A 21,948-nucleotide genomic window follows, 5' to 3' on the forward strand; every position below is an offset into this window, starting at 1 on the left:
AGCCGTGGCCAGCAGAGCTACGACAACAACGGGGTAGGCAAAGGCAATGGGCGCCCCAAGTCCACTTGCCAGATCTGTCATAAGTACGGCCACGACGCCCTCCGCTGCCGCAACCGCTTCAACCACGCCTATTCCGTGGAGAGCTCGCGCACCGACAACTCGTCTTCACCAACCGACTACCATGTTGACACCAACTGGTACGCCGACACTGACGCGACGGACCACCTCACCAGCGACCTCGACAAGCTCACCATGCACGAGCGGTACACCGGCAAGGATCAAGTCCAGGTCGCCAATGGCGCAGGTTTGGAAATTTCGCATGTTGGTCATAGTGTTTTGCCCGGCTCATCTTCCCAGTTGCACCTTCGTAATGTTCTGCATGTGCCTCACATACACAAAAATCTTCTCTCCATTTATAGACTTGTTTCCGATAATGATGTCTTTGCTGAATTTCACTCTAAATTTTTCTGTGTTAAGGAAAAGATCACGAAGAAGGTCCTACTTCTCGGTAGGAGCAAGGGCGGCCTCTACCCGATTCCCCTATACTGTAGCTCCTCCTCCTTCATCAGTCGACAAGGCCTCTCCAGTATCACCTCCCGTCAGTGGCACCAGCGGCTTGGTCATCCCTCTTCAGCTGTCGCCGACATTATCCTTAGGTCCAATAAAATATCGTGTGCCGTAGATCCATCCGTGTGTGATGCTTGTCAACAAGCAAAGAGCCATAAACTCCCTTTACCAGATTCTACTCGTGTGTCTACGTTTCCTCTTGAGCTTGTGCACTCCGATGTGTGGGGGCCTGCTCTTACTTCTGTAGGCGGTTTCAAATACTATGTTAGCTTTGTTGATGATTTCAGTCGTTTTACCTAGGTTTATCTCCTTAAGCGCAAATCTGATGTTGAAGCTGCTTTCCACAATTTTCAAGCACATGCAGAACGTTCCTTGAACTCCAAGATCCACGCTGTTCAATCTGATTGGGGCGGCGAGTATCATCGTCTTCACCAACACTTCCAGAAACTTGGCATTGCTCATCGCGTCTCCTGCCCACACACATCTGCCCAGAACGGCATTGCCGAGCGGAAGCATCGCCATATTGTCGAGACAGGGCTCGCACTTCTCGCTCATGCCTCTCTTCCTTTACGTTTTTGGGATGAAGCGGTTCTTACCGCATGCTATCTCATCAACCGCATGCCTTCGAAGGTTTTGCTCAATGATAGTCCTATTTCTCGCATACTGAATATCACTCCAGATTACTCCTTTCTCCGCACTTTTGGTTGTGCTTGTTGGCCTTACTTGCGACCCTATAACAATTGTAAGCTAGAATTTCGATCTCGGCCGTGTGTGTTCTTGGGGTACAGTAGCATGCATAAGGGTTATAAGTGTCTAGATCGTTCGACCAGCCGCATTTACATTTCTCGCCACGTTGTTTTTGATGAACATGTGTTTCCTTTTGCATCTTCTTCCACTGGTTCTTCATCTTCCAAGCCATCCACCTTTCCTTCATCCGAGCCGGTCATTCACCTTGACTCCATGCGTCATTATCATTCTTGCGACACTAACCCTAGTGCAGGCCCTGAATCTGCGGCGACTCCCTCCACAACAACAGCGACAGACTGGAGTCCAGCAACGACTCCTGCCGTGGCAACGACTCCTCCTACCATGTCGCCTGTCACCGTAGACGCGTCGCCTCCTGCAACTCCTCCGCGGCATCGACTCCTGCCGCGGAAAATCCTGCCGCCACAGACCACATGCCTCCATCTCCACTGGCGATGACGCCCCCGGCTCCGGGCCGGTCTACTGTGGTGACCCGCCTCCGCAACAACATCTGCATGCCACTGAAGCCCACGGATGGGACGATCCGGTACGACCCCAACCGGCATGCGTTCTTTGCCGTACCGTCGTCACATCGTCTTGCCCTCACCGAACTAGCCTGGCGTGCTGCGATGGAGGCGGAGTTCTCAGCCCTGCAGGACAACGGCACATGGAATCTCGTGTCCCGTCCTCCCGGCTAGCATGTCGTCAGCTGCAAGTGGGTGTTTAAAGTGAAGGAGAAGCCCGACGGCTCCATCGACAAATATAAGGCGCGGCTCGTCGCTCGTGGTTTCACGCAGCGCCCTGGCATCGACTACCTCGACACACTCAGTCCGGTGGTCAAGCCATCCACCGTTCGCCTCGTCTTGTTCGGGGCCATCTCCAAGCGGTGGCACCTTCGCCAGATCGATGTCAATAATGCTTTTCTTCACGGCGTGCTCACCGAAGAAGTGTATATGCAGCAGCCCCCTGGTTTTGAAGATCCACGCTCTCCCGAGCATGTTTGCCGCCTCCATAAGTCGCTTTATGGCCTCAAGCAGTCGCCGCGAGCCTGGCATGCTCGCTTGAGCGACAAGTTGCAGCAACTTGGTTTTGTTCCATCGAAGGCTGACACCTCCTTGTTCATTTTTGCTCAAGGACCGGTGATGATCTACATGCTCGTCTATGTTGACGATATTGTCATTGCCAGCTCGTGCTCCAAGGCATCTGCTCATCTCCTGCAACAACTCCAAGCGGTGTTCCCCATCAAGGGTCTCGGCCCTCTATGTTACTTTCTCGGCATTGAGGCGACCGCCACTTCAGGGGGAATGAATCTGTGCCAACAGAAGTATGCCGTCGATCTTCTTCATCGCGCCCACATGGAACACTGTCGTCCGGTCTCCACGCCAATGGCTGTGCAAGATCCGTTGGCTCGTGATGTTGGTACTCCTTTACGAGATGAAGATGTGTTTCGATATCGCAGCATGGTTGTGGTCTCCAATACCTCACCATGACTCGTCCCGATATCTCTTTTGCAGTTAACAAGGTGTGCCAGTACCTTGCTGCTCCTACGGACACACACTGGGAAGCTGTGAAACGGATCCTTCGATATGTCAAGGGCACCATGACAACCGGGATCAACATTCTCCGGTTCGGTTATACCCTTCTCAGTGTGTTTACTGATGCTGATTGGGCAGGCTGCTCCGACGATCGGCGCTCTACTGGCAGATTCGTTGTGTTCTTTGGCCCGAACTTGATTTCGTGGAGTGCTCGGAAGCAGCCTACAGTCTCACGATCTAGCACGGAGGCGGAGTATACGGCGCTTGCGAATGGCGCCGCTAAAGTCTCGTGGGTTCAGTCGCTACTTCGAGAACTATTGATTCCTCAGCCTCGACCTCTGGTAATTTGGTGTGACAATCTTGGAGCGACTTACTTGTCTGCTAATCCGGTGTTTCATGCCCGCACTAAGCACATCGAAGTGGACTTTCACTTCGTTCGTGAGAAAGTAGCACTCGGTGCTTTGGAGGTTCGTTTTGTATCGTCTGGAGATCAGCTCGCCGATGCTTTCACGAAGCCAGCTACCAAGTTGATGTGGATAAAATGCGACGCAATCTTCACCTCAGAACCTCTGGTCAAGATTGAGGGGGAATGTAAAACTAACGCTAGAATATCTCTCTCGATGTATATCCCTTGTAACCTTTGTAGCATATCCGGCAATAGCTTGTAGTTGAGATTCTAAGTACCTTGTAATCTAATCCCTCGTGTGTGTATAAATACAAGAGCCGGCAAGGCTTGTTGCCCACGCCAAATTCATCTAATCTATCTCCATGATGGGCAGCTATATTTTTTACCAGATCTTGTCCGAAATTCGGAAACTGCAAAATTTTAATAGCAATTGAGTTATGATACATTGTGTTTTTCTTACACTTACTGCATTATAACTACTACTACTATTTCAGTTGAATCAATGTACTGAATCTGTGAGATAAATTACTGATGTGCGGAGTTGAGACGCTGTCCTTGCCGCATTCTCCTTGGTTCTTGACCGGCGACACTGCTCCTTTTATTTCTCCAGCTCACTGCCCAGGGAAAATACAGAGCGTTCTCGTGCCTGCCATGGGTTATGGATCAAACTATTTCTCTAACTGAACTATTAAAGCCTTCATTCAAGTTTGAGACCAATAACTGAATTATTTGTTCTGCTTAGCCAATATAAATAATGGGTGACATATATTCTCTCCTTCAAAGCTGGAACAGTTCTTTTTTTTTTCAAACCATTTAAAGCTTGAACAGCAAGAAAGATTCCCTGTCCCAACTGTGCATGGATTGGTCTACCTTCCATGTGTATTTGTTAAATCTGCCTTAGACTCCCACCGTTTCATAATTTTTGTCGAAATATTACATGTATCTACGCATTTTAGGAATAGATACATCCATTTTTAGTTAAATTTGAGACAAGAATTATGAACGGAGATAGTACATTCTTTGACCCATCCATGATGCTAGTGCCTCATACATTCTTTGACACAAACGAAAAACAATATACACAAAAGCCAACAAAATTTTGTGTATACTATGTACTCCGTAACAAACCCCTTTAGGCCTTCACTATAAATAAACTTGCCTGGTGGGTCAAAAGGTAAAAAAGCCCCAAACCCCAGCCGACCCAGGAGGACATCGCCTAAACCTCTCCGGCTCTCCTCCGACGAGACCCACATCCAAATGGCGGCCGACTTGCAAGGAAGCGGCGTGCCTTCGCGGGTGCTCTGCCTGCATCCCGGCGCTGACCGGTGGACCGACGTCCCCGTGCGCGTGCTCCCCCACCTCCAGCACATCGTCGCCCGCGGGTGTCCCGTCGCCAGGATACCCATCGCCGGCGGCGGTGGCCACTGCCACATCTACGACTTCCCCCGCATGACGCGTTACGTGGAGGACCAGCCCACCAGCAGCGTGCCGCTCGCCTGGTACGACGAGGCCGGCCGCCGCTACTTCCCGCCCGACCTGGACCGCGTACCTGTGGCGGCCAGCGCCGAGAGCTGCAGGGTCAGCGAGTACGGGGCCGCCAGCATCGTCCGAATGTGGACCCTGGACATGGCTGCCATCACCGGAGCGAAGATCTCCGACCCAAGCGAGTTGGCGCTGCGCATCTTCCGGGATAAGGAGATGGAAATGGGGCTCGGCGTCAAGCTTGGCTGGTACGGCACCTCCCCGGGGGACGTGAGGATGGCCAGCGCACGCTGGTTCCGGAGCCCTAATTGGGACCTTCTCGGGGCCCAGCGCGCGCACGGCCGCGGCCTGCACTTCTCGCCCCTCAGGTTCCCGCATCTTAGGTGAGACTGTTCTCTTGGATTGAATCGCTGCAAGAATTGGGGGTGTTTTATGCTCTGCAACACGACTTCTTGATTTTCTTGGTCTGCTGCAATGGTTCTTGATTTTCTTGGACCAAATGGAGAGTGGTCGTGATATTGTTCAAGAACTGCGAAATCGCAGCCCGAATCGTATAAGAATCAATCAAATTGATAGGCTGATCGACAAGAATGGAGAGTTCCTTGATTACCTAAAATTAGTAGCAATGTTTCTTATGAGTACGGTCATGCGGATAATTCGAGATAAGTTCTTGATCTGAGAAAATGCCAAACAGTAATAGCATGAGCAAGAACTGCGAATTTGAAAGAAGATTCTAGCAAGATTTGAATCACCTCGAAATCTAATAATGTTGGGACTCTTTTCTGTTCTCTTACGGGAGAAGGATAGAGTTATTTTTCGCTGCAGCATCTATGGTTTTGATTTGTAACAGAAGGGTTTTGTAGCAAGTATATATTAGTGACAGAGCAAGGCGAGTCCTTGATTTGAACAATCAAGCAGTAACAGTATGTTCAGGAACTGCAATTTCTTTTGCATCGTTTCACAACATGAGTTTGTCAGTGACACTGGAGGAACTCTTGCTAAGTTGCTAGTTACTGTTTCTGTTTGGTTAAGTTGTGCATCTCCAAATTTAAGTCCGATGATGGTTACCAACATTTGGATATGTCAGATAAATACAGAGTTTTGGCAAACCAAGTTGAGTGATCTGTAATGAATGCCAGACAGTTTCTGAATGTGTACAGTTGCAACACTTAGCGGACAAACCCGATGAGCTAACTTGATATTTTCACTTCAATTAGCATGGCCATAGCTGAGGCAGATCACAGTGGTGAAGTATGGGTGTTGTTGTGCCGCATCTTGCAGGGTGTGCCAACAGCCATCCATGCCGGATCAAACCAGTCCCAAAACATGTTACCTGGACACCAATCTGCTGGTAGTCTTGACAACATGTTCAATCCAAGCTGGTACGTTGTATGGGCTGAAGACATGAACATGTGCGTTCTCCCAATGTGCATGGTGAGCTTCATGAAACGCCCAGCGGGCCCAAGTGAGGTACTTGTCTGAAATGGTGTGATATATGTAACTGGAGTTAGCAGTGTTTGTCTAAATGCCACTTTTGTCTCTTTCGTTTGGAATTTGTTGTTAGGATCACTGGTAGATTGGAGTCCGGTAGATGTAGACTTGAAGAACTTGCTCAAGGAGATAAAGAGGGTTCTGCCGTCCTCTTAGTTGCAGTATTTGGACAATTTGTTCGATACTAACATGGTACAGTAATTAACAGATTTTAAAGTTTTTTCTGAACATTTAATTTCATTTAGATAGTTCACTCGGATTACTGGCTACCACATTTCTGTCTATGACTCAGAAGTCAGAATAGAGAATTTTCACAAGGATGGAGACATGGCTTGCAACCATTTACCACTGCGTGTGTTGGAGTGACTGTAATTTTGGAGGACTGTCCAAGAAACAAATCGAAGACAAAATTAAGAACATCATTGTTTTATGATGGAGAAACATTAGAGGAAAACTTTATTTGCTTCATTGTGTGCTTGCAGATTGCGTATTTCACCACTGGTTGCTTGTCTTCTGTTTACAGCATTATAATTAATTTTGTCTATTTTTTTATATAGTTGTGGGTACTATCTATAGAACGAATTCTCTCGTTCCATTCTCAATGTAATGCATATCAAGCCTGCTAGTTTCACAAATGAAAAGGTAGGTTTTGATATGAAGAAGGAAAAATAGCCACAGCTTAGCTCTTTGTCTTGTTCTGATCTAGCTTGAGTAGAAAACCGAATCAGTACAGCGATCTGTGTGGGGATTTAACTGTTTATTTTCTTATAGGATCTTTCATAGCCTGTCATAGGTCCTCTTGATTCTAAATCATTTGTTTGTTTATTCTTCTCTAGTATTTGCAATGTGGAAAATTTAACTATGCGTTAGCCATGATGTTTTTTCTGGGCTCCTGCAGGCAAACCCGTATGTTTTCTTCAGATGCGTGAGTGACCTTATTGGTGTCGATATGTACGTCGGTGCTGTCCTGAAGGCTCTAGAGTGCTGATTCTCTGAAAAACACTGATGACGATTTGTGATCTTCCTATCTGATATGAATGTCAATCATCACAATTGCGCTCAGATCTTAATTGGCAAACCTTGATGCTTTAGGAGATTCATAACCTGTAGTCTTGTACAAAAGTGCAAGGCGATCTTGCATGGAACTGTTCACAGAATACAGTAGCTAGCCTTATCATACGGTCAGTTGTATAAAATGTGTGATAGTTCAAACTCTTCGTTCTAGTGACGTTTTCGCAGTTACGAGATTTTTTTTTGGACTAGTGAGTACATATATGAACTGAGAATACTGATTGAGATTCTTAATACCAGTTTGGCCTGAAACTTTTGTTTTCTTCCTTTATTAAGTCAAATATTCTTTTTGCAGAAGTCCATTAAGCAAATCGTATTGTTTTGATCTGACTTGTGGATGTCTCCAATTGGTTTCTCATTCCTCAATTTCTGCTGGAAGCCTGGAATAACTGTCTCCTTGAACGGTGGCGCGGAACTCAGCACCGATGTGGATCGCACGGCCCGGTTGGTTGTCGCGGAAGAATGTGTGCAGCATCTCCCACACCGTGTAGGCCGTGTTGTCCGGCGAGCTGACGATGTCAAATAGCTCGTCGCAGATCGTCGAGAACAGCCAGAGGACAATCGTGATGTCCGCGTTGCGCCACTCTGCGGACTGCTGAAGGAGATCATGCTGCTCCTCGATGCGGTCCAACGCATCATACCTGCGAAGGAGGAAACGGAAATAGCGGCACCACTTGGAGTAGTTGTCGAGGGCAGGATCCAGCTTGAAGTTGATCACCGTGGTGATGGGAAGGGTGTGCATGGACTGCGTCTGAGCAGCTGGCACGCGGACGGCATCAGCAGTGGCCGTCGCAAGGGGAAGGGCGCTGGGAACGGTGGTCTCACCAAGGCCGGCGTCAGCGGCCGGCGCCATCGCCAGAGAAAAGGGGTTGAGAAACGGCGTAGTAGCAGCTCCGTGAGCAGTGGGAGAGGTGGGTGGGGTGGTTTTGGGAGAGAGCTCAGTGTCCCCCATTGCGGAAGCAGGTAGAGGAGCTCGTGGCTCTGATACCAAGTTGAATGATCGAAAACTTAGTGACTGTATTCATCGATCATGTGTGCTTATATACACGAGAGTTTACAGCAGTTTGTTACAACGGAATCCTATACAGGAGAGGCTACGTGCGGGATAAGGACGCATGCATGCGTACTGGCCGCGGTGATCGTGCTCTGGGCGTGGCCAGGTGCGCCACGATCTGGTTGCCGGTAGACTCGGGAGGAATCCGTTGAGGGGCGACGCCTGTAGTTTGCCAACAATGACCCTAGAACTTGGGATAATCTTGAAAATAAATCCGGAGATATTCTAATTGAAAAAGGGCCTACAAGGGAGTGTATGTAGGATTTTTGTGTCCTGCAACTATTATTTATTGAACTATTAATACTCGGTTACCTCCTTATGGAATCACGTGGTCATGGTTACATGATGCATGGAATATATTCTTGTTGGAACGTACTTAAATGCACTTACGTGTTTTAAGAAAGCTGACGATTATCAACGGAATACAATATATCTTGTATGAATATTGGAAAGACTGTCCGGACACGTTGATAATTGGAAGGAGCTAAGTCATTGATTAGATTACAGCCCTAATGCCGACGTACATGATTAGTGGAATTTAAACATGATCATGACGCATTACTCACAGGTGCGTGTTCCGACGACCCACAGTTAGAGTCCCTAACGGATGAACTATATCGTGGTTGGTAGTTTAATCTATACTCTATCTGGAAACTAGTTTAAATCTGAGGATTTAAAACTAGAAGTCTAATCTGTTGATGCAGTATAAGAAGGTCCTTACCGCCTAACCTCAGATTGCGGAATTGTGAGCGGCATCACGGAAAAACGCAGAGGAATAGGGGGTAGACCACCAAAATTTCCAACAGTGTAATCTTGTGTTTGAAAAGGATGATATTGGCAGTCATTTTTCATATGCTTACTACTGAAGAAAGCTAAGTAATATGGTGGTCAGTGATCGAAAGTGGTTGGTGTACTCTAAGCATGTGAATAAAGTTTACTGTTTTTGCTGCAAATTGTTCAAGTCTGAAAGTAGCAAAAGTTTATTGGCATCCGAGGGACTAAGGGATTGGAAGCATCTTAGTGAGAAGCTCAAATTACATGAGAACAATGTGGAGCATATCGCTAACATGAATACTTGGAATGAGGTAAGACTAAGGTTAAGTAAAAATGAAACAAGTGATAAAGATTTGCAGCAAGAAATTGCGAAGGAGAAAGAGCAATGGAGACAAGTTTTAATTAGAATTATTGCTGCTGTGAAGTTTCTTGCTAAGCATAGTTTGGCTTTTCGAGGATCAAATGAGAAGCTGTATCAAGATAACAATGGGAATTGCGAACTGAGCGTAGCTCAGGTGGTTGGTTTCTTGTGGTGGAACCAGCCCACCCAGGTTCAAGTCTTCAACTTAACGTGGGTGCTCGTATTTCCCTGACGTACCTGTCAATTACGAGACGCCTATGGTGACTTCGTCAATCTCAAGATGATGTGCTGGAACAGTCTCTCGGAGGTGTTCCTAAGGGTAGAGTGTGCGTGTATGTGTTCATAGGGGTGAGTGTGTGTGTGCTTGTGAGCGTCTGCGTCTGTATTGTGTTTCCTAAAAAAAAGATAACAATGATCGCAGACTTTGATCCTATAATGCAAGAGCATCTTAGGCGCATTCAAATAGTGAAATTCACTATCATTATCTTGGCCATAAGATACAAAATGAGTTGATTTCCCTTCTTGCTCAGAGTGTTCAAGATCCTATCTTAGTTAAGGATGCCAAGTATTTCTCCGTAATCCTAGACTGTACCCCTGATGTGAGCCACGAGGAACAAATGACTCTAATTCTGAGGTGTGTAAACATGTCAAGTACCGCTACAAAAATAGAAGAGTTTTTCCTGGAGTTCTTAAAGGTGGATGATACATGAGGAAGACTGAATCTTACTCTGTGTGTTATGGCAAAATCTTGTAGCAAAGCTATTACTTTCTTTGGAGCTCAACTAAGAGGTGGCAGGTATTGCTTGATAATGTTCCAAACATGAGGTTGGGAGAGTCAGATAAAGAGTGTTAAAGCTATTAGATATCAAGCGCCCCAGTTATAAAAGCTTTATTGGAACTACGGAGAACTTGTAATGATGACCCCACAACTAAAAGTGATATAAAATCTTTGGTTGCTGCACTTAAGAAATTTGAATTTTTAGTCGGTATGGTCATTTGGCATGATGTTTTATTCACTGTTAACAGGGGGAGTAAGAAGCTGCAGTCTAAAATTGTGTTCATTGATGTAACCCTTAAGCAAATCGAAGGTGCCATCTCATCTTAGGGAGGACAGAAATGATGGTTTTACATCTAGTTTGATTGTTGCAAAATCTATTGCATCTGACATGGTATAGAGCCTGCATTTCCTGTTAAGCGACGTGTTACAAGAACAAGACACTTTGATGAAAATAATGACAATGAAGAAAATGATCAAAATGAAGAAGCGCAGGCATTTGAGGAGGAATCATTCAGAATTAAACATTTTCTGGTGATGATAGATGTTGCAATTGCTTCCCTTACCAAAAGATTTGAGGAGCTGAAGTCATTTGGGGGCATATTTGGCTTCTTGTTTAACTCTGAAAAATTGAAGTCCTTGGAAGATGATGATCCAAGAAGCTGTTGCACTAAATTTGCAAAAAGTTTTTCTCATGGTAACTCAGCAGATGTTGACTTGGATGATTTTTTTTCTGAACTGAAAGTGTTGCAAGTGGTAGTGCCGAGCACAATCATGTCAGCGGATGAGATATTCGAGTTTGTTGGAGCCGCAGATTGTTATCCAAATGTCTCTATTGCTTATAGAATTCTCTTACGGTGACCGTGGCATCAGCTGAAAGAAGCTTTTCAAAACTGAAGTTACTGAAGAATTATTAGAGGTCAACTATGTCACAGGAAAGACTGAATGGTTCGGCCTTGTGTTCTATTGAGAAGAATGTGTTGGATGATATTAATCTTGACAGCGTCATCGATGATTTTGCATAAAAAAAACGGATTTGTCAGTACTCAGTCGCCTGAGAAATGGTATTTCTCAGTCGATGGTCTAGGCCGTTGGATCATGTGTCAGACTCGTGTTGTAGTTAATGACGAGGGTGATAATGTTAAATAATGCAACAACTGAGTCTATACAATATCAGCTGGTTGGTGTGGTGGTTCGTGTCTAGTATGGTCTAGCTGTGTAGGTCACAAGTTCGAGTGTGTTTGGACGGCCATTTTTTGTCATTATTTTTTGTTTTCTGTGTTCTGATTTTTGTTTGAACGGGTTGGATATTCTGTATACCATAATAGCATATTATATATGTGGATGTGCAAGTTTTTTATATCAATGTCTAGCCCGATATATTAGTTCGTATCACTTACACTTCTTTTTAGTGGGTAATTCGCGTGTCAACAATGTAAAATATTTTTCATTTAAAAATCTTCTTTTTTCTTAAAACATCCTTCCCATTTCACCTGCAATTTTTAGAATCGCACATAAACTTTCACCTTCAATTTTTAGAATCGCACATAATTTTTCACCTGCAATTTTTTAGAATCTCGGATAAAGTTTCACCTGCGATTTTTAGAATCGTCCATGAAGGTTTATCTGCGAATTTTCGAATCACGCATAACCTTCATCTGCAATTTTTAGAATCGTGCATAACTTTCACCTGCAATTTTTAGAATCGCGCATAATATTTCACCTGCAATTTTTAGAATCTCGCATAAAGTTTCACTCGCAATTTTTAGAATCGCGCATAAAGTTTCACTTGCAATTTTAAAATCACGCATAAAGTTTTACTTGCAATTTTTAAAATTTAATTGTTATTATTTTTGTTGGCTTTTTCCTTTCTCTGTGGCGTTGGTTGTGCTGTACAAGTGTGATTTGTGGGGATCGGTCATTTTTTAAATTTCATGTTTTTAGCACCGTTTTAAAATTTATAGCAATACACATGAGAAGCATATAAATAGGGTCTTGTTTTATGTTACTACAAGGACGAATGATTTTTGTTGTGATCTCAAACATTGAAAACACAAACACACGTGCATGCATGGCTGGCTGAAAGCAGAGAGGGAGTTTAATCACACATGCACGGCGGCTGCAAAACAGAGGGGGAGCTTAATCACACATGCATGGCGGCTGCAAAACGTAGGGGGTGCTTAATCTCTCAGTCGACTGCCACAGTCCCTAAAAAAAAATGCAAAAAGCAGTCGTTTCAAATAGTTATTGAAGGTAGTCTGTCACCTTTTTTTTTAATGAAAATTCATTGATGTTATACTGTATTGATTTTGCCAATGATATATGGAATTGAATTTTTTTTACGGCACTATATAGCCGCCGGGCCCGTTCATTGAAGTTCGCCCCGGGGCCATCGAAACCGCTAGACCGGCGCTCTATCTTGAGCCATCATGGGCAGCTATGTTTGTTTACCAGATTGTGACTCAAATTCCGAAACTTACACTATTATACTAGCAATTGAGTGATGATACATCATGTTCTTCTTCTTACACTTACCGCATAACTCTACAAACCTAAAGCCGAAGAGTTATTCGATTTCTCGTCGACCGAGTAAATTGTGCAGAACCACCACATTTTGGTGACTTGTTTCGAAAACCACTGATTTTGCTAATTTTCGCACAGAACCACCGCAATGCAGTGAACTTGTTGCACATAGCACTGATTCTGTCGAGGCGTATAAGCGTGTTTCTGACACCTCGGGCACACGTGTCAGTGACCTCGTGGGGTAGCTTGGCCATAGAGGCCTCCTCCATTGCAGGCAGCCACGACGGCTTCTCCCCCTCCATTTCCCCACCCCTCTTCCCCGACCTCCTCACACGCACGAGCGCGCGCATCTCCTCCACCTTCCCTCCGATCCCACAGCCCAGCGCGCGCGGGGGCTAGCACGAGAGCCAGATCCTTCTGAAGCTCTCTACCACCAAGAGCTCTCTCTCGTTTCCATGCAAGCAAAGCGGCGATGCAGGCCCCGCGCGGGGGAGCGGCGGGCGTTGATCCGGCGCCGGAGCAGTTCCTGCGCGAAGGAGCCGCCGCGGTTGGGGAGGGAGACAACGAGGATGGAGGGTGAAGCTGGGCGTGCGCGCGGCGGAGGTGGAGAAAGACAGAGGCGCTCGCGGCGGCGAAACAGGGGACGCGCGCGGGGCGACAGGCGACAGCGCAGACGCGCACGGTGGCGGAGCAGGGGCGGCAGCGCGGGGGCTGCAGCGGAGGCGCGCACCGCGTGACGGGCGGCAACGGAGGCACGGACTAGGGGCGGCAGGGGGCAGCACAAGGGGCAGTAGGGCGGGCGCTCTCGGGGGCGGTAGGGCGGCGCGCGCGGGGTGAGGCAGCGGAGGCGGAGCAGGGACCACGCGCAGGGCGGCGCACGGCCGTGGGGGGCAGCGCTGGGGCCGCTGATGCTGATGGGGAGGAGGGGCGGGCGGATGCAGGAAGCCAGGAACATTAGGAGGAGGATGGTGGGGCCCGCGGTCAAGGATAGAAGAGGTAGGCCAGGACATACCTTGCTAACGGACGTCTAACGCCATGTTGAGCCAGTCAACTTGACGTGTGGGCCCGAGGTGTCAAAAACGTGTTTATATGTCGATTTCGACAGAATCACTGTTATGTGCAACAACTTCACTGAATTGCAGTGGTTGTGCGTGAAAATTAGCAAAACGCTCAATGAGGACCGAAATGCGGTCGTTCCGTGCAATTTACTTCTCGTCGACCTGGACATCGCTTTCATGGTTACTGTAGCCAAAATATAATTACGACGGGGTGCCACCGCCGGTTACTGTAGCGATGGGTATTGTGGTCAGGCATGCAATCCGACGCGTGTTCTGTGACTCGTGCACTGGCCGCGCAGAGCATTCCAGAGGCAGGCGCGCAGCGGCCCTTCTTCTTCTCTCCCGGTCTCTTCTATTGTGGTATCTCGGCGTATATAATCTGTCGTTGTTTGTTTGCCGTGTTGCAGCTTTTTCGGTGGGCATTGAGGCTGGTCGGGGTTTCTCCGGCGAGGTGCGGAGCCGGCGGCCTTTCTCTCAAGGTTCTCTCTCTCTCTCTCTCTTCCCCTGGGATTTGCCCATCGCCGCCGCCGACCAGCTCCGGCGGCGTCTTCCCCAGATCCCTTCCTTCTGGTCGCGCTCAGTCACGGTCCGCAACCGCGGGCGACACGCTGCCGCTGGTGTTGCTGAACGTGTATGACCTGACGAGTGACGCCCGTCAACGATTATCTCTACTGGCTCGGCTTCGGCGCCTTCCACTCCGGAATCGAATGTATTGGTTCGTTTTTCTGCTTTTCCCCTTTGTTCTTAGGGCGGAGTCTTCCATGCCCGTGGTATTCTACCCCTGTTGGTTTGGGTAAACTGATGGATTCGATACAGACGATATGCAATTAGACTGTGGTTCCGATTTTTGAACAATTACGTTTGCTACTGTCAAAACACAAGAAGCTTATGTGTAGCTGTGATAATTGTGTGATTACAGGACACCACCATCCATGGAAATGAGTCGCTGATGTCTCAGTGTTCAACTCTTCATCTATGTTTCTGGTCCTCCCCTCTACATGGTTAAGATTTGGGTGGCCGAGACACGGCCCCAAGCGCAGAAAGGTGGACGAAGTCTTCATGGGTGCTCCCCTGTCTGAACTCCATCCTACCGTTGGTGATTGCTGGTTTATAGGTCTACCTAGAGGTGTTGGAGCTGAAGAATGAGGTACCGCTAATGAGGACTCAATTTAAATTTCAGAGTTTTGTTAGCTACTAATACTGCTGAAGTTTCTGTTACATATTGTTTACTGATCATGAACCTTTGTTGTTGTTACCCTGTACTTGTAGCCCCTATAATTTCTTTTGTTATTCTGTGGTCTATCCATTGTGTGCTGGTGCGTGTCTTTGATCCCCTGCCGGGAACTGGTTTATGAAAGATGTATGTCTTGTGCGTGCTCGCTGCTGTTTTTTGGGAATGATTATTTTTGCGCTGATTGATTGAGACTGGGAAAAGCTATCAAATTTTAGTAGCTTATAGATCCTAGAGATTTGTCTAGCTAGGTTAGTTTTTCTTCAAGGTTTAAACACAATATATGTGAGTATACTAAACTACAGTATCAAGCATACCTGCTAATGTTTTAATTAATTCATGTATTTTTTTTATTAGACCTTAGTTCAATTGTATTGAGTAGATTTTTAATAATTAAGAAAACTTGACTCAAAGAACCTGTCGTTGGCACTGATGCCCATCAGTAGAGTTGTGATCACTTCACATCTATTGGTATGAGAAGATATTCACACCAACTACTACGAATCGATCCACTTTGATGCACTAATATAGAGGTGCACTAATATAGAGGCAAAAACATCAGGCACCAATTCTCCGGTGAGTCTATGAGCAAGTTATATAAAAAACAAATCTATATTTTTTGCATCCTGACCCCAAGGATGACTATGACTGATAGCCTTTTGTCGTCTCAGTTGTTTTGAGAATTGGGTTGTCAACATTGATGACAAATCTCTCCTAAATATTTTACTTTGGGTGATAGAAGAATCATAAGAAAGATATATGAACCCCTATTAGTTCTGCTTTATTTCAATTACAGAAGCGTGAGGTGGTTTCCTTGTAAACTTTTAGTAAATGTTTTGCTCACTATTAGGTTAGGTTCAGCATATCCTTGAATGATTTTCCTTTAGGTACCCGCAAAAAAAAAAGAGAACCATTTTCTTTTAGGAAACATGTCTGCACTCGGTTTTGAAGCCTGGTGAGTCATTCATTACTGAATATTGTGGTATCGGGTCAATATGTAATTAACAGGTCTATAGTGCTCACCATGCTCGGTTGATCAAAAAAAAATTCCTTATTGGTAATAGGATTTGTATTGAATTTATTGACTGGGGTACTCTTCATGTGTTCCCTGAAATATGGTTCTGTGTCCTATTTGTTGAACATAGCTTAGAGCTATTCATCGAGATGGTGAGATAGGAGAGTATGGCGGAGTATGTGATGTTGCCTACTTGCCTTATTGCATTGTCTTTTCATCTTCATTCATTATCTTTTATAGTGTTTTTTTCTGAATACATGTGCATATAGATGAAGCTGGAATTTGTGAGATTGTTAAAGACCAACATATTCAATTAGCACATGCTTTTAAAAGATGGTAGTTCCTGAACATGAGGGTATCGCGTTAATTGGTGATTAACAGGTCTATTGTACTCATCATGGTCTGTGGATAATCTATGGATTGAGCTACTCTTCAGGTATTTTCTGGAATATTGTTGTTCTACCTCTTACCACGGTGTTGTTAATTGCCATGTTATCTAGATTTAAGTTGCTTTGCAATTATTTACATGGTATTTCAAGATCACAACTTCTCTTTTTCTTTAGTGACATTTACATGGTTCTCTGTAGCGATTAATTAGCTGCTGCTTTTTTGCATGTACTGCTCTGGGCTTTCTTCGACATATTTCATGTATTAGAGATAAGTTTTCTGAGGCTTGTTGATTTGCAGAAATCAAACATTCGCGACACACTCAGAGCAGGAGCGAGCTGAAGCCTTGAGGAAAATTGATGGTGTAGTATTCCATCGATCGACAGGATGGGCACGGGCACCCATGGGGGTGTGTATCGCCTGAAGATAAATAGCTACATAAACTTACAATAGTGTTGTTCGTCGAGGGTAGCGTTTGTCACTCCTACCTTTAGCTCTCAGTTAGTGATGACGGATGTTCACTTTGGTGAATATCTAGCATGTATCTTCATGTCTATTATGTCGCAAAATTCTTGTAACCTGATTGATTTTGTGAAATTGGGAAGGAACCAAATACAGGTCAGCTATAACAAAAATCCCATGATATTGATCCAAATCAGTTAGCGGCGCAGCAAAGCGCCATACTAACTACTACTCCGTACTATTCCAGTTGAACTAGTATCAATGCACTCACACTTTTTTTTTCTAGAATATACCTCGGCGGGTATATCATGCATTAAAGAAGAAGACCGCGACGCGGCAAGTACAAGATACAATTACAACTACTCATGCAAGATCCACCGAACATCCACTGCACCAAAATCAGAAAAAAAAGAAGGGACCCATCGAACAAACCCGCGCGTCGCCAAGCATCCTCCTCACGACTCATGACTGATCTCCCTAATGATGTGAGTAACACTTGGCGTCACCCCATCAAAGACAACCACGTTCCTGTGTTTCCAAATACACCAGCAGACAAGGCTAACGGCAGTATGCAGGTTCCTCTGGTCCTTCCTAGCCACAACCACCCGACCCGGCCACCAAGTCTCCAAACGGTCGAGCACGCCAGGCAACCAATCCTGCCTTTGCCAACGCCCAAGAACAACGAGCCACACCTGCCGGGCGACCACACACCCCAGAAGGAGGTGATTGATGTTCTCCTCCACCTGATCGCACATAGGACAGCGAGGAGGGTGAGGCATCCCGCGACGACGAAGACGATCCGCTGTCCAACAACACTCCTTAAGCGCAAGCCAGGAGCCCTAGAGCCCCACACCTCAGCGGCTCCTGGCATGCAAGTGCGCCCCCCAAAAAAGGCCGCATATGACGATGCCGTTGAATACATACCACTCCCTTCCCACTTCCAACGAAACACATCGTCCTCGTCCGAGAGGGCCCAACCCTCGACGATGTCCCAAATGAGCAGGAACTCGTCGATGGCCAAGGAAGACAAATCCGGTTTGACCCACTTGACCCAAGACCGGTCAACCAAAGCCTCCGCAACAAAGATTTGCCGACCCCGTCTAGCGACCTTCATGAAGAGGTTTGGCACTAGGTCACACGGGGCCACACCATCCATCCACGCATCCGTCCAGAATCTCACGCGCCGTCCGTTCCCCATGACGATGGAGGTGGCCGCCTTGCACAGCTCACGGGAGGCAGGGGGGATCTGAATATCGAACTCCGCCCACGGCCTAGATGACTCCGTTTGTTGAAGCCAGCCCCACCTAGCTTGTAACGCCACATTGAGTACCTTGAGATTTGGGATGCCCAATCTGCCGAACTCCCTTGGCGAGCAAACCGCTTGCCAGGAGACAAGACAATGGCCACCGTGGACCTCCTTCCTCCCCTTCCACAGAAATCCACGGCAAAGCTTCTCAATAGCTGAAACAGTCTTCACCGGGAGATCAAGCGACATCATCGCATAGATCGGCATGGCAGAAAGTGTGTACTGAACCAGCGTAAGCCGCCCACCCGAGGATAGCATGGGCGCAGACCACATTTGGAGCCGTCTCTCAACCTTCTCCACGATCGGCGCAAGCTGCCCAGCCGAAGGTTTCCGCAAAACAAGCGGCAAGCCAAGGTAGGTGCACGGAAATGGACAAACCACACAACCAAGAACACGGTGGACAAGCCCAATCTGCTCCTCCGTACATCGGATAGGGTGAGCCGAGGTCTTGAGGAAGTTAACCCTCAATCCCGAGGCCACCGCGAAGTCCTCCAACAAGGCCATACAAGTGCGCAGCTCCCCTTCGGCCTGTTGCAGAACCACGACGGCGTCATCCGCGAAAAAGGACGCCCTTTGCGATAGACCACGCGAGGCCAACCGGCCAAATAACCCGGCCTCCTCCGCCTTCCGAAGGAGCGAATTAAGAACATCCATAGCGAGGATAAAAAGCATGGGGGACAACGGGTCACCCTGCCTCGGCCCACGTTGGTTCAAGATGGTCTCCCCTAGGACGCCGTTAACAAGAATCCGCGTGGAGGCGGAACCCAACAGTGCTCCAATCCATCCCAACCACTTATCGCCGAAACCTAGCCATCTCAACGAGTCGAAGAGGAACGACCAGTGCAGAGAGTCAAAAACCTTGGCAATATCCAACTTGAGCAAGACCGCCGGACGTCTGAGACTAAACAATCTCCTCGCCGTGCCCTGAACGAGCATGAAATTATCATGCAAACAGCGGCCCCTGATGAAGGCCCCCTGGTGCGGGCCCACCAACCTTGGCAGCTACGGGCCCAACTGGTTAGCCAAAGCCTTAGAGAACAACCGGCCCACTGCGTGAATCAGGCTTATGGGCCTAAAATCCCCAATAGAAGCCGCTCCCTGCCTTTTTGGCAGAAGACAAATGTACGCCTGGTTCACAGCCTCCAAACCACGAAAATCCAACCGGGAAAATGCACGAAAGCAATCCACTATGTCATTTTTCATGACATTCCAACACGAAGTGAAAAAATATCCCGTGAATCCGTCAGGGCCTGGACATTTATCAGGCAGCAACTCCCAGATCACGGACCAAATCTCATCCTCGGAGAAATCCGCCTCCAAGCCCAACGGGCCGGGCCTCTCACCACCTATGTAGTTCAGGTTAAGACCATAAGTCCTATCCACCCCTGAACCCAAACAGTGCCAAGAAAAACGAGGCGGCCACACCGGCCATCTCATCATGCCCCGACGTTCGCACACCATCCACCTCGAGCGCCGCTATGAAGTTTTTCCGCTTGCGGTTACTCGCACACAAGTGGAAGAACCTGGTATTGGCGTCGCCCTCCTTCAACCACAGCAAGCGAGATCTCTGCCGAGCGATCGTCCGCTCAAGCGAGGACAGCCCCAACAACTTGTGCTTCAACATCGACCGTAGCCGGCGCTCATCAATCGAAAGGCGACGCCCCTCCATGGCCACATCCAAACGAAGGATCATCTCCGTGGCGACCAGAATCTGCAACTTCACGTTGCCAATAAACTTGTCACTCCAACTTTTGAGACGCCGAGCGGTGTACCGTAATCGAGCCGCCACTCACAGGAAGGGGTTGACAACCCGGTCAACCACCTGGAAAAACCCCGGCGCCTTCGGCCAGAAAGCCTCAAAGTGAAAACGCCTACCAATCCGGAGATCAGCCGCCAGATCCAACAAGAGAGGACAGTGATCAGAGACCGCGGTGCTCAAAGCAGAGAGGTAAGCATTTGGGAGCATCGCCTCCCAATCCACAGTGGAGAAGACACGATCAATCCTCTCAAGCGTAGGGTCCGACCTCTCATTAGACCAAGTGAACCGCCGACCCGCAAGGTAAAGCTCCTTCAACTCCAAATCCGCAAGCAACCTCCGAAAACGGCACATCATGCGACGGTGCACCCGGGAGTTGCTTTTATCCTCCGAGTTAACGATAAGGTTAAAGTCACCGGCCACCACCCACGGCCCCGCATGCAAGTCACGAACATCCCTCAACTCCAGAAGGAAGTTCGGTTTATCCACCTCCCGATGCGGCCCATACACACCCGTCAACCACCAGCAACCATCAGGAGAGTTAACCTGAGCGGTGAGAGTATGGTCAGTGTATGGGGGTTAAACAACACCACATCACTCGCCTTCCACGCGAGAATAATACCCCCATGAGTGCCCGTCGCTGGCAAGAAATAGAAGTTTCTAGCGAAAGCCTGGCCCAGACATTGAGCGACAAGATCGGCCGTGACCACCTGCAATTTAGACTCCTACAAACAAACAACAGAGGCCCCCGAACCGACCACGACTTGCCAAAGAGTTAAGCCCACGCGTATTCCACACCAGAATTTTCGGGTTAGACGACGACATAGGTACAATCTACACAAGACCACCCACCATACAACCGGCCGAACGCAGCCTAGGTGACCACCGTCACCGCCGCCTCCTCAGCCAAAATGTCAGGCGAGACCTCAGGCTCCCACCCAAACAAAGACAAAATGGCCCCAATATGATCCGAAGACAAAGGACGCTCAAAGAGCTTAATGTACGCCGACAACGAATCCTCGGTGATCTTCTCCCCCTCAAGAGCAAGGCCCAGCCTGGAGATAAGAACCTTCTGCTGCCTCTTGACGGAAGAACCACCAGCACGTCGTGTCGCCACCCGGATGCTCCGACGCAGGGGGCGAGCCGGACACGCCTTGGCCTCCGGCTGTTGGCGCCTCCTAAACGCCGGGGAGCGAGGCTGCGGAAGAGGAAGGACAGCCACGCTCGGCCGCCGACAAACCCGACGGAAATCCACCAGCCTAGTCTCCACATCGTCTGAGTTCCCCTCCACCGAGTTAGCCGATGCCGAAAGAGCAGAAGCCACCGTAGGCACACTCACACAAAAAGTGTCCATCATCGGCTGGGCAATAGCCGGCTCATCCACACCCAAGGGGGGGAATGAGAGAGGGGAGCCCACATCCACCGTAGAGCAGACCGAAAAGGCCTTTTCCGAGAGCAGCAGGTAAACATCGCAACCTCCGGGTCAGGAAGTGTGAGCACCTGACGCGCGGCCACGTTCCTCGACGAGTAAATGACCAGCGGCCTGATACCATCCTCCAGCATCATGGGATCAGACCCACTGTCTGGGACGTCCACTTGGGGCGGGGAGGAGCAAACGACAGCCGCATCAAAAGCATTGGACCTTGCCGAGGGCCAAGGAGCGACCTGGATGACCGGCGGCAGCCCCGCCCGGCGCCAGAAACCAGCCTGTCCACCGCGTGCCGTGCCGCTGCCCCCAAACTCCCCATCCACCACACCACGCTGACAGGCGAAGGAGTGAGTGCGCGGCTGCCGAGGAGAAGGGCCGCCACCCGGATCCCTGTCAGGGTCGTTGCTGTCACCCGAGGTCGAACCACCCTCCGAAGATACGTCCGTGAACGCCTCCATGTCCGCGACGCGCAGAAGGTGAACGACCACCGGATAGTCCAGCACGCTGACCGCCACCGGAAC

The 21,948-nt window shown here is 48.1% G+C and overlaps 1 protein-coding gene and 1 long non-coding RNA gene across 2 annotated transcripts; both read left to right on the top strand.

Annotated features, from left to right (window-relative positions):
* Nucleotides 1-9,417: 9,417 nt before the first annotated feature.
* Nucleotides 9,418-11,121, top strand: LOC100846724. Its single transcript, XM_024461388.1, has 6 exons — nucleotides 9,418-9,675; nucleotides 9,783-9,833; nucleotides 10,016-10,119; nucleotides 10,240-10,281; nucleotides 10,512-10,573; nucleotides 10,661-11,121. The coding sequence occupies exons 1-6, from the start codon at nucleotides 9,418-9,420 to the stop codon at nucleotides 11,119-11,121; spliced, it is 978 nt and encodes a 325-aa protein (XP_024317156.1).
* Nucleotides 11,122-14,076: 2,955 nt separating this feature from the next.
* LOC104583611 lies at nucleotides 14,077-17,129 on the top strand. Its single transcript, XR_731464.2, has 4 exons — nucleotides 14,077-14,556; nucleotides 14,761-14,988; nucleotides 16,469-16,523; nucleotides 16,775-17,129. It is a non-coding gene; the product is annotated as an uncharacterized LOC104583611 (long non-coding RNA).
* The last annotated feature ends 4,819 nt before the right edge of the window (nucleotides 17,130-21,948 follow it).

The sequence above is a fragment of the Brachypodium distachyon genome, chromosome 3 (genome assembly GCF_000005505.3).
Source record: "Brachypodium distachyon strain Bd21 chromosome 3, Brachypodium_distachyon_v3.0, whole genome shotgun sequence".
NCBI classification, from domain to species: domain Eukaryota; kingdom Viridiplantae; phylum Streptophyta; class Magnoliopsida; order Poales; family Poaceae; genus Brachypodium; species Brachypodium distachyon.